A 10,685-nucleotide genomic window follows, 5' to 3' on the forward strand; every position below is an offset into this window, starting at 1 on the left:
TTTTTTTTTTTTTTTTTTTTTTTTTTTCCTATTCTCCACATTGTCAAAGAAAAGTGAATTTCAGTTCAAACTTACAAATCACCACAAGATCCAGATGCAATTCTTTCACCTATCTTCAGTAACCGTCTATTTATTTCCCAATCTTCTGTTTTTTTCTGGGCGTCTAATGTTTTCTTGACTGCTGGATGAGAATGTGAAGAACCAGACCATGACCCCTGGCATTCCATTGAAAGAAGTTACATTATTTCCTTCTTATTCTCTCTTTGGAAAGGGAAAAGGGGTGGAAATCTGGTTTCGAAACAATCTTCTATCACAGGCAATAGAAAAAACACAATTTACCTCATATCTAGCCACTGCTTTTTCCATAGCTTCATACAAACCACCAGTTTCCTGGTCACAAGATTGCGAAGTCAGCAACATTTAGACTCAGCACAGATCATGTCATAAAGCACACATAATACTGATCACTCTTAAAATATTAGAAGGTTTCTGTTCTGGGATAAAACATAATTTTTTTAATTAACCCATCAGATACCATGTTCCATTTAAAATTTTAAGGTACAGATGCAAAATGTGAAGAATCTTTGTTAGACGTCATATCCAAAAATCTCATACAGGTTTCAGGTCTTGATTTAAAATAGACATGTTGAAAGATCAGACAATTAGCTGGGCAAGCACTACCACTCTAATCCCAACATTTGAATGCGGATTACTTTTGGGGTGGTTGCTGCATACACGCAACTTAAAAGGCCGACTAAATAACAGAGTAAGAACTCAGAGTAAATCTACAGTTCCTCGAACTACAGAACCTTTTTTCTTAAGGCCAGAGAGTGAAATAACCTGAAGTTGGGAACAAGCAACGAGGAAAAAAAGAAGGCAATTTTGAGCCAAATAGCAAAGATATATTAGATCTTCCTATCATGCCATATGATAATTGTATATCATCATACAATACCAGTTACAAGTATGGGAAAACGTCAATAAAGAATAAAATAAAAATCAAACAAGAACATAAAATACAAATAACAGGGCAGTAGAAACGGCAAAGTATACATTTAGCATATATCACAATGCTGTACCTCAACAGGCCATCCATCCACGACAAATACATCCAAGGAGTATTCATCAGATGTCGAAAACACATGTGCTTCTCGGATGTTAAGTCCTATATCAGAAAGCAAAGCAGAAAGCTAGGAAAAAAAACTTATAAGGCGTTAGAAAAAACCAGTCTGAATTCTACCATACTGGTACTTTCATACCAATGACCAGCTGACATGAGCAAATGACTAGGATAGAAGTTGAATTATGCTCAACACCAAGTACAAGTATTAATCGCCTCATGATAGATTGTTCGTTTACTAATCATCTCTGATAGAAGCTTCGAGCTCTCAATTTGTGTACACTTAATTTTCAATATCAATTCCATGCATTAATTGGTGTTTTCTCTGTTAGTTAGAATAACTCTGTGTTTGTGGTTCAACGCTGTCAGGGCCACTTTTTTTTAGGAATTTTAATTATACAGGAATTGAAGTCATTCAGCATAGTAAGAAAGGAAACTGTGAAATTTGGCTCACTATATCTTTTTGTTACTTCTTCACGGAGTGCAGGTTTAATTGCTTTCAGGACTATTCCCGTTCCTATCTGTAATAAATATACACATGGTATTCCCTTCTTATATCACATAGCTCTTTAAAGAAAAAAAAGTATATTGCCCCCTCGGTTGAACATAAGGACTGCCACTGGTATATTTCATTCTTTCAATGAAATGGATTCTTACTGAAATAATTTTTTTTTTTTTTTTCATTTGCCCAAAAGCTCCTTCAGACTTGACTTGCTCAAAATATAGTATCATACACCAAAATAATGCAGCCACTAAAACTGATAACAAACAATAATAAACTATCAAAAAGTTTCTGCCCTTGTTATAAGTTCCGTTGTTCTTTTAAAGCCATCTTCTAAAGATTGTACCATAAGCTAGTAGGAATGCTAAACACAGTAGAATTTCAGCCTTATATATGTAAGTTCCATTAGACAGGAGCATAAGACAAGACTTCAATGAGCATGCCTGACTAAGAAGTTTTGCCTCGCCAAAAGATTCATGTAAATACAATAACAAAAAATCAAAGACAAAACAGTAATTCCAGCTTACCTGGCTAAGAAGCTTTGGCTTGTCAATCGTTGAAAATATCACTTCATGTATTGGAACATGTGCAATACTGCGCTGCCTGCATTTATTATATAGATGGCCGAAAATAATACGCGTCAAAATTTTGAACCCTGACGAGAGCTACAAGAATTTGCAATATGATAAATTCACAGAAATAGTGAATACAAACACGCGTGTGTTAATCAAAAATTCCTCCCACTTCCAATTAAATTATACCTTTTGGAAAAATTGTCCTTATAATATCTCTCATCCATGGCCTTTGAGTTCTTTCCAACATCCAAATTTAAGTCCTCAAGCTTGGAACAAGGCTCAAAGTCAATTATGTTTCCTTGAGTTCTACAAAGCAATGATTAAGAAATCAATTAAACACAAATCAAATATTTGACGAAAGAAAACTAAGGTATTGGAGAGAAGGTAGCAAGGAGGGAGAGACCGTTGTTAGCCTAATAATGAAAATGCAATAAGTCCAATAATTACCTCTCGTGCGACAGTGGAAGTCTTCTATCAGCTGCTTCATCAGATGAGCCACTTAATAGAATACTATCAATAAAAACGTGATCATCATTGCCATCTGACTTAGTACTTAAGTGCTACAAAATCAACAAGAAAAATGTAGAGCAATAAAACCTCCGACCACTAAACCAAAGCTTAAACAAACAACATACAAACTTTATTTAATAAAAATGAAGAGTATATTGATAAGAGTAAGATTTTATACAGGGCTACAGAGATATGAGTAATCATTATGAAATGTTGCACAATAATTGCCTATCTAACTACAACGGACAAAAGAAGAACAAAAATACAAAGACTTCACAACAACATTTTAAACCATCAACTATCAAAAATCCAACTATTGTGAACATCCTCGTATCAATTTTTAAAAATTTCCTCGTTCCTCTTGAACCAAATGGCAATTTGATGCAGTCCTTAGTAATGCGCCATCCTCAGTTTTTTTCCCTCTGATATTAGGAAGTCTTACCTTCAGCAGTGGTGGTTATGGCCTCATAATATAGTAATTTCAAATTGTCACACTCTCTAACTAGTCATGAATAGGAAACTGAATATATCTTTCTCATTCTGCGAGCCATTTTTCTAATTTTTGCCCCAGGTTATATGTTTTCCGCCATATGTTTGGCATTATCACACTCTATGCACAAAACTATAAGAACGTTTAGAACCAAGCAACACTGCCCATTAGTTTCCACTAAAAATTAAACAAATGAAATTGAAAAAATACCTCCAGAAAACGAATGTGGTAAACAGGGCACTTCTCAGGATCCTTAGCCAGGGAAAGAAGCTTTAGATGTAACAAAACATCTTCCACCTTCTCCATGTTAATATCAAGTCCATAACTGACAGAATAATTATAAATAACCAAGAAGTTAATAATTTAAAGAGAATGGAGTAGATCATCCCTACCCGGTGATATAGCCCTAAGTAATTTTAACATGTTATACTACTTACATACTCATCAGCCAGTAAGAATTCCATATTTTATCATCTTACGAGAAGCACAATCTAAAATTGTTCCGGTGGTCTTTGATAAGATTAGTAAATTTCTTATCCAGAAAATCCAAGAAGACACAATAAAACTAGCTAAATTCTATAGTACGATCAAGTCCTGATCCTTATGTTAAAAAAATCTTTCATTCTTTTTAAGCCACAAGTACTACAAAACAGTTCGCAGGCATTTAACCAGGGATATGATAGCAGAGTACTACACTAAGTTCTTAAGCTGGAAAGTTCAACCTTACGCCAAACAAGTTTAGTCAATTCAAAATTTAACAAATGTCAACCAATAATACTTTTCAAAGAAAGAAATTAAGTCAGTTCTATTTCCTTTCTGAACACGTTTTTGAGGTCTGACCTAAATTTTAAAAACTAAAAAACGTAATTTAAACGAAAATATTCTTGTTTCCAAACTTGATAACCAATCCACCAAAAGCGTGTTTAAAAAAACAAACAATCAATCAAAAAATTATACATGCAGACAGCCAACTAAATTTCAGAAACGGAAAACTAGAAAAGGAACCGTTACCAAACGAACTTTCCCAGCATCAGAAAACAACATATAGATTAAGCAGAATCAGTAGGATTATGACAGACGCGTATTAGAAAGAAGAATTCCGAAGAAAATTAATCCACTAAAAGTAGCAACCACTAATCAGCAGAGTTAGACAAACTATATTAAAGCAAGGATGCAAATGCATTTACACTCACTCCATTAAAGCAGCTCAACATCAATTACAAATATAAAAAATAAAAAATAAAATAAAAAAGGGGAGAGTGCACATAGAAAATAGCAGAGCAAGAGTTAAGAAGTCAAATATCCAAATCGCGATCAAATAAAATCGAAATAAACTACCTCGGAGGCAAGCGATTGAAGTGAGCATCCAAGTTCTCACGAAATTGGGGATTAGAAACTGCCTCCTCATGTCCACGCTCAACTAACCGAGTATAAACATCGTTCCGAACATCGTGGACAGCACAGAAGCCACCGAAGCTTCGAGGCGGCGAAGAACTCTCTCCAACACCCTCGACGAAATCCATATCCGCCATGGAATCAACAGAGACGAGGAAAGGCCATGGGAAAGAAAGCGAGAGAGGGAAAATTAGAGGAGAAAGGGTAGAGAAGTAGTTTGGGAATACTTAGGGATCAGTAGAGAGGATCTTTGACTGTTGATAGCATCTAGGGGAAGAAGATGGACTGGTTGGGTATTTGGAATGAAGATGGAGGGCAATTCCGTCATCCACATGTTGAACAGGATTTTTAAATAATTATATTTTAATGTTAAGATGGAAAAGGTTGCAGTATGGGACGTTATGAGTATTTTACGAAAATACCCTTATGATTTGCTATTAATTACTAGTTGAAAATGTTGTTGAATTTTCACCTTAAAATATTTTTAATATCCTACTATTTGTATAAAAATAAAAAATAAAACTAATAAATAGAGAATCTAAAGTTTTAATTAATAAAAAATAATCTCTAAATTTAGTTTATTTTACTAATTCTCTAATATTAGATACTAAACGATTGAAATATGTTTAAATTGGTCCGTATAAGAATTCTAGAAATTAAAATAATTTAATAGAAATTATTTTTATCAAAAATTACAAAAAAAAAATAACACGAGAAAAAGAAAGCAAATACTCGAGACATACAAGTAATCACACAAATACTGATTGGTAACAGCAAACTGGTGCTAAATTCTAAACCCTAAAACCCTAAATTCTATTTTATAACAAATCGGTACTATATCCTAAACCCTAAGCCCTAAAACCCTAAGTTCTATTTATAAGTCCAATTTTTTAAAAAATGGAATAGATAAAAGATATCATCAAAAACAAAATAAAAAGTTAACAAAAAAAAAATAATAATAAATATATATATAAAAAATGTATTAATAATTGATGAGAGATATTTTAAAATTTAAGGACTAAATTGATGAATGGTAACCATTTTTCCAACTTTATGAAAATCATGTCATAATTTATTTAATGTTTACTTTAGTGGTTAGGATTAAAAATTAAAATCATAAATAATGTTTTTTTTTTTTTTTTGGGTATGAAATAGGCACATTAATTAGGAAATGAAGTGAGCGAAGTTTGAATAATAGGAATGAGCAAACATTTTGCCCAAATTCACTTCAGATTTAACGTTGAGATGACCTCTATCTTCGTTAAGCCCTTCATCAAAGTTCCCCACCGCCACCCTACCGTCCACCATTCTTACGTTTGGTAGCTTCTGCGTGACTGCCTCCTGAGCATTCCATACCTCGTCTTTGAACTCAAAATCTGGGCTTATGAAGAAATCATGGGTCACTATCTTCACCTGCAGTTTTTAAGAACACAAATTTCAGCACAACATATCATATGTTTTGATTTAAGTTTAGATATGACGAACCAGGATGATGGGTAGATCTGGATGGTTCACGTCTGCACGCAAGTCCGTGAAGAATTTACTCAGCTCTCTCTCGTACGACTTAGCTTCTTCTTCCACCGCCGCATCGGACTCTCCTTGATACCAAAAGAATCCCTTAACTTTCCCACCATGTTCTTCCGAACGTTTCATCCGTTCAACCAATTTGGTGTACCTATCAGTCCCTTTAACCCATTCTCTCAAGTGAGATCCTCCAATGGCACACGGAACCAGACCGATGGTGCCAATGCTAGGGCCAGCTTTGGCCAAAAGCTCATTGGCAAAAGGCATGCCGGGTCCAACCCCATTGGTCTTTACAACGTCGATGTCCCAGTGGAGTGGCTCACGGGCTTGCTCCCATACCATATCAGCAGTGAATCGAAAGATGGATTGGTTGGGTTGAGATTCTGGGGGGATATAACCATCCCACACGTTTTTGTCTGTGGTTGGGTCTTTGGAGACGCCGCCTCGGCCTGCCATGTTGCTCTGCCCTGCAAGTATGAAAATGTTGGCCGGAGAAGTAGCAGCCATTTTTCTTGCTGGATTTGCTTCACCTTTGCCTTCGTCGTTTTGGGCTCTTCTTAATTATATATATATATATATATATATAGCAGTTTTTGGGTTCTTTATTTAGTGAATTGGGCGGTTTTTTTGTGATGAAATAAGGTCGGGAGTTACAACTCTCTGTTTTTCCTTGCCGTTTTAAGGTTCTCTTACGTTGGTTTTCATCCATGGGATTTCTGTTTAGAGCAACCTAAAATTTTATAGGAAGGGGCAGAATTCTCTCAACTAAGATAAAAATTAAGACCCATTTTTCGAAAAGAAAATAATTTTTTCACTGATCAAGAAGTGTTAGATTCACATTGCACACATTCACACATTCATCTAGATGAATACAAATACATTATCTAAATCCAAAAACAACATATTCAAAGCAATAAATTTCAGTTTAACATAATAAATATCTATTAAATATATCTCTACCAAGTTTAAGAGGAGGTTCATATCCGGACAAGAAGACATGGGGACAAAAAGGATTTATGTTCTATAGCATCAGGAAATTGGGGGTGAAACATGAGGCTGAAAAGAGGCTAACGTGGTAAGCGGCCAGGTGGAGGAGCGGATGAAGAACTTGTTTCTCATTGGTCAGAAATCTATCCAACACCCTCCTTTAGATTTCCCCCTCCAGATTCTCATCATCATAATTCATACATCACTCCATTTAAACCCACAATTCAATTCACAATATCTTCCACAGACCCTTCTGATCAAATCATAAGACATAGTTTTCGATTCATACCTGAAACTTCTCATTTCACCTGCCATGGCTGCAACCTCTGGTGCTGTGCTTAATGGGTTGGGCTCACCCTTCCTCCGTGGAGGTAGCAGAACCCAGACCTTGTTGGCTGGAGCCAGAGGCGGTGTCAATGTCGTTGGCTCTCGCAAGCTTGTCATCGTCGCCGCTGCTCAGCCCAAGAAGTCTTGGATCCCTGCTGTTAAGGGCGGAGGCAACTTAGTCGACCCAGAATGGCTAGATGGCTCGTATGTCTCTCGCTTACTTTCTTCTAGTTGCACTTTTTTTAGTTACTGTCTAAAAGCTGATTGAGGCATTTCATCGAACACCTCCTAAGCAATTACTTGTTCCGTTTGCGTAGACTTCCAGGTGACTTCGGCTTCGACCCATTAGGGTTGGGGAAGGACCCTGCATTTCTGAAATGGTACAGAGAGGCAGAGCTGATCCACGGCCGGTGGGCAATGGCAGCGGTGGTCGGAATCTTCGTAGGGCAAGCCTGGAGTGGGATCCCATGGTTCGAAGCCGGAGCCGATCCAGGCGCAATTGCTCCATTCTCCTTCGGATCACTGCTGGGAACCCAGCTTCTACTAATGGGATGGGTGGAGAGCAAGCGGTGGGTGGATTTCTTCAACCCAGAGTCTCAATCGGTGGAATGGGCGACGCCATGGTCGAGGACAGCAGAGAACTTCGCAAACGCAACAGGAGAACAGGGTTATCCCGGCGGAAAATTCTTCGATCCGTTGGGATTTGCCGGAACTATTAAAGATGGGGTTTACATTCCAGACACGGAGAAATTGGAGAGATTGAAGTTGGCTGAGATCAAGCATGCTAGGATCGCCATGTTAGCGATGCTCATCTTCTACTTTGAAGCTGGACAGGGTAAGACGCCATTGGGGGCTCTTGGAGTATAAGGAAAAATGTTGTTGATTTTAAGGTAAAATTGTTCATAATTTCACTACAAAAAAAAAAAAAAAATGGAGGGACTCTGCCCTTTGCCTTATTTCAATTTTTAATCGCATATCCTAACCATTTACAATAATTTTGTTTTAAAAATTGTGAGGCTGACAAGTATGTATAACGAATTAAAATGAATAATATCTACTAGCATTGACTTAGGTTATTACATATAGTATTAGAATCAGACATTGGGTGGTGTGTCGGTAAAGACTTTAGCCCCCACGAAAAGTAAATTATAAGATTTCACATTGATTAGAGAAAATAACGAATTATTTCTTATAAGAGTGTAGAAACTTCTACCTATAAACGGGTCTTAAAAACTGTGAGACTGATTATAATACGTAATGCGCAAAAACGGATAATAATTACTAGCGATGGACTTAGATTAAGTGAACGTACGTAGATATGGCGTAGGAGAATAAACCTACTCGACCTAAGGTGAGAGACCTAATTGACCGACACAACATGGTGAAGAAAAAGACAAAGATAATGTGTATCAATTATGATGTGATATATTCGCTTCAGTAATTAATAAAATAAATAAATAAAAGCAATGGAAATATAGGAATATTCTGTGACTTTTAGATAACGGAAAATAAGGAATTTTTACAATCCCTCGCTCAATTTTGATAGATAAAATAGATTTTTTTAAAAAAATTGAATATTTAGTCTAAATCAATAAAAACAATTCTAAACTTTCCCATTTATATAAAAAGGTTTTTTTTAAATAAAAAATTATTAATACTTTAAAACTTAAAAAATATATATATATAACATTTTTTTAAATATATATTTTTATTGGATATTAATTTCTTTCATTGGATAAACACTTAAAATATATAAAATTTAATTTTTCTAAAAGTTTAAAAATATTAATGTTACTAATGTTCATCTTCTCATCATGAGTCGGGCATCAATGACGAGTCCACAAACAACAATAAAGCCAGCATGGTTAGCGAGTTGGATTTTATTTGAGCAATTAAAAATTTTCGTTGCTCTCGGTTTTAGGCTACCCTTTTAATTTGGACTTTGATTACGGGGAGAAGTCCAACATTTCTCTATTAACAATCTCAGTTCATTAGGCCTTGCCAAACTACCTGACCGCTACAATCATGTTAGGCCATTAGAGAATTTAATAAACGAGTCGTACTTACACGATAAGAGTGTTAAATACGAATTCAAAATTTATGATATTAAATAATACAAATTAAAACTCCATTATTATTATTCATAGTAATCTAAACTTTAGAAACAAGTTGGTAGTGGAAAAATAAGTATATTATTCAATTGGCTATTTCAAATTATATTCTTAGTCATCTTCAATTTCAAAAAATATTATTAATTTATTGTTACAATATTATACAGCTTAAAATTACTATCAAATATTCAAAAATTTAATTAGTATACATGCAACAAACCTTAAATTAGTATATATATTCTTAAGAACAACTACTAAAAATATTCATAATTCTAAATAAAATATAGTGATTTAAGTAAAATTATTGATTTTGAAATTAATTTAATTTGATTATTTTTTTTCTTTGAAACTATAAATTTAAAATTGGAAAAAAAAAACTATAGATTATAGGAATAATAGCCAAAAAATAGAATAACAAACTATAGATTATATGAATAATAGCCAAAATTATAGAATAAAAACTATAGATTATATGAATAATGGTTAACTTCTTCTAGATTGGTGCTAGAGATTATATAAATAATGGTCAAAATTCTAGAAGGAGAACATGAATTTTTGTCGGCTTTTTTGTTCAAAATTCATGAATCTAGTCAAATTCACGTTAAAATTTATGAATTCTAACTAAATTTCGATGAATGTTTATGAGTTTTGCTGGATTTTGGTCAGAATACATGAATCAGACAGATTCACATATTTTCTTTTTTTTTTTATTATTATTTTGAATAAATTATTAATTTATGATTGAAGAAAAAAATTAATCTAAAAGAATAATTTGACAAAAAAAAAGAAAAAAGAAGAATGGGACAAAGAATCAGTTTTACATTTTCTCACTCAGTTTTAACATTTAAAAATAAATTTATTAAATATTTATTTGTATTAATATTTTTATAATCAAGTGGTAAATTAATTAATTTAAAAATTAGTTTTTTTTAATAATAATAAATAAATAAAAGAGTGGAGTTTTACAATTACTTGCTCAATTTTAATTAATAAATATTCATTTGGAATCATAATTTTATAATGGAAGTTTCTTTTTCATGACGTCATAAATGTGGTAAATTAATTTTATAAAATTAGTTTTTTTTTTTTTTCTTTTTCAAAAAACGTAAACTATTTAAGGGCTATATTTTACAACAACTCCAAC

General features: G+C 33.9%; 3 protein-coding genes across 4 annotated transcripts in view; 1 reads left to right on the forward strand and 2 right to left on the reverse strand.

Moving 5' to 3' along the window:
* LOC111489741 (serine/threonine-protein kinase STY8-like) overlaps nt 1–5,015 on the reverse strand; it is a 10,170-nt gene extending 5,155 nt beyond the window's left edge. For both annotated transcript variants that reach the window (XM_023138093.1, XM_023138092.1), the window contains exons 1-8: nt 4,536–5,015; nt 3,408–3,522; nt 2,645–2,757; nt 2,384–2,503; nt 2,150–2,225; nt 1,080–1,190; nt 340–390; nt 76–215 (exon numbers count right to left, since the gene is read on the reverse strand). In XM_023138093.1, the coding sequence (XP_022993861.1) occupies nt 76–215; nt 340–390; nt 1,080–1,190; nt 2,150–2,225; nt 2,384–2,503; nt 2,645–2,757; nt 3,408–3,522; nt 4,536–4,729 (920 nt within the window). In that variant the 5' untranslated portion in view covers nt 4,730–5,015. The remainder of the gene's footprint in view (nt 1–75; nt 216–339; nt 391–1,079; nt 1,191–2,149; nt 2,226–2,383; nt 2,504–2,644; nt 2,758–3,407; nt 3,523–4,535) is intronic.
* A 728-nt stretch (nt 5,016–5,743) lies between these two features.
* On the reverse strand, nt 5,744–7,187 carry LOC111489769 (probable carbohydrate esterase At4g34215). Its single transcript, XM_023138146.1, has 2 exons — nt 6,078–7,187; nt 5,744–6,005 (listed from the first exon to the last, which is right to left on the reverse strand). Exons 1-2 carry the CDS (start codon nt 6,621–6,623, stop codon nt 5,757–5,759), a joined length of 795 nt encoding a protein of 264 aa, XP_022993914.1. The 5' UTR covers nt 6,624–7,187; the 3' UTR covers nt 5,744–5,756.
* Nucleotides 7,188–7,274: 87 nt separating this feature from the next.
* On the forward strand, nt 7,275–8,383 carry LOC111489772 (chlorophyll a-b binding protein CP24 10A, chloroplastic-like). Its single transcript, XM_023138149.1, has 2 exons — nt 7,275–7,634; nt 7,748–8,383. Exons 1-2 carry the CDS (start codon nt 7,417–7,419, stop codon nt 8,295–8,297), a joined length of 768 nt encoding a protein of 255 aa, XP_022993917.1. The 5' UTR covers nt 7,275–7,416; the 3' UTR covers nt 8,298–8,383.
* The last annotated feature ends 2,302 nt before the right edge of the window (nt 8,384–10,685 follow it).

This window comes from Cucurbita maxima, unplaced genomic scaffold, assembly GCF_002738345.1.
Source record: "Cucurbita maxima cultivar Rimu unplaced genomic scaffold, Cmax_1.0 Cma_Scf00014, whole genome shotgun sequence".
Taxonomy (NCBI): Eukaryota; Viridiplantae; Streptophyta; class Magnoliopsida; order Cucurbitales; family Cucurbitaceae; genus Cucurbita; species Cucurbita maxima.

Coding starts and splice junctions, on each gene's coding strand:
- LOC111489769 (XM_023138146.1), bottom strand. CDS start 6,623: ATGGCTGCTACTTCTCCGGCCAACATTTTCATACTTGCAGGGCAGAGC. Junction 6,006..6,077: donor CAGATCTACCCATCATCCTG/GTTCGTCATATC, acceptor TAAAAACTGCAG/GTGAAGATAGTGACCCATGA.
- LOC111489772 (XM_023138149.1), top strand. CDS start 7,417: ATGGCTGCAACCTCTGGTGCTGTGCTTAATGGGTTGGGCTCACCCTTC. Junction 7,635..7,747: donor CCAGAATGGCTAGATGGCTC/GTATGTCTCTCG, acceptor CCGTTTGCGTAG/ACTTCCAGGTGACTTCGGCT.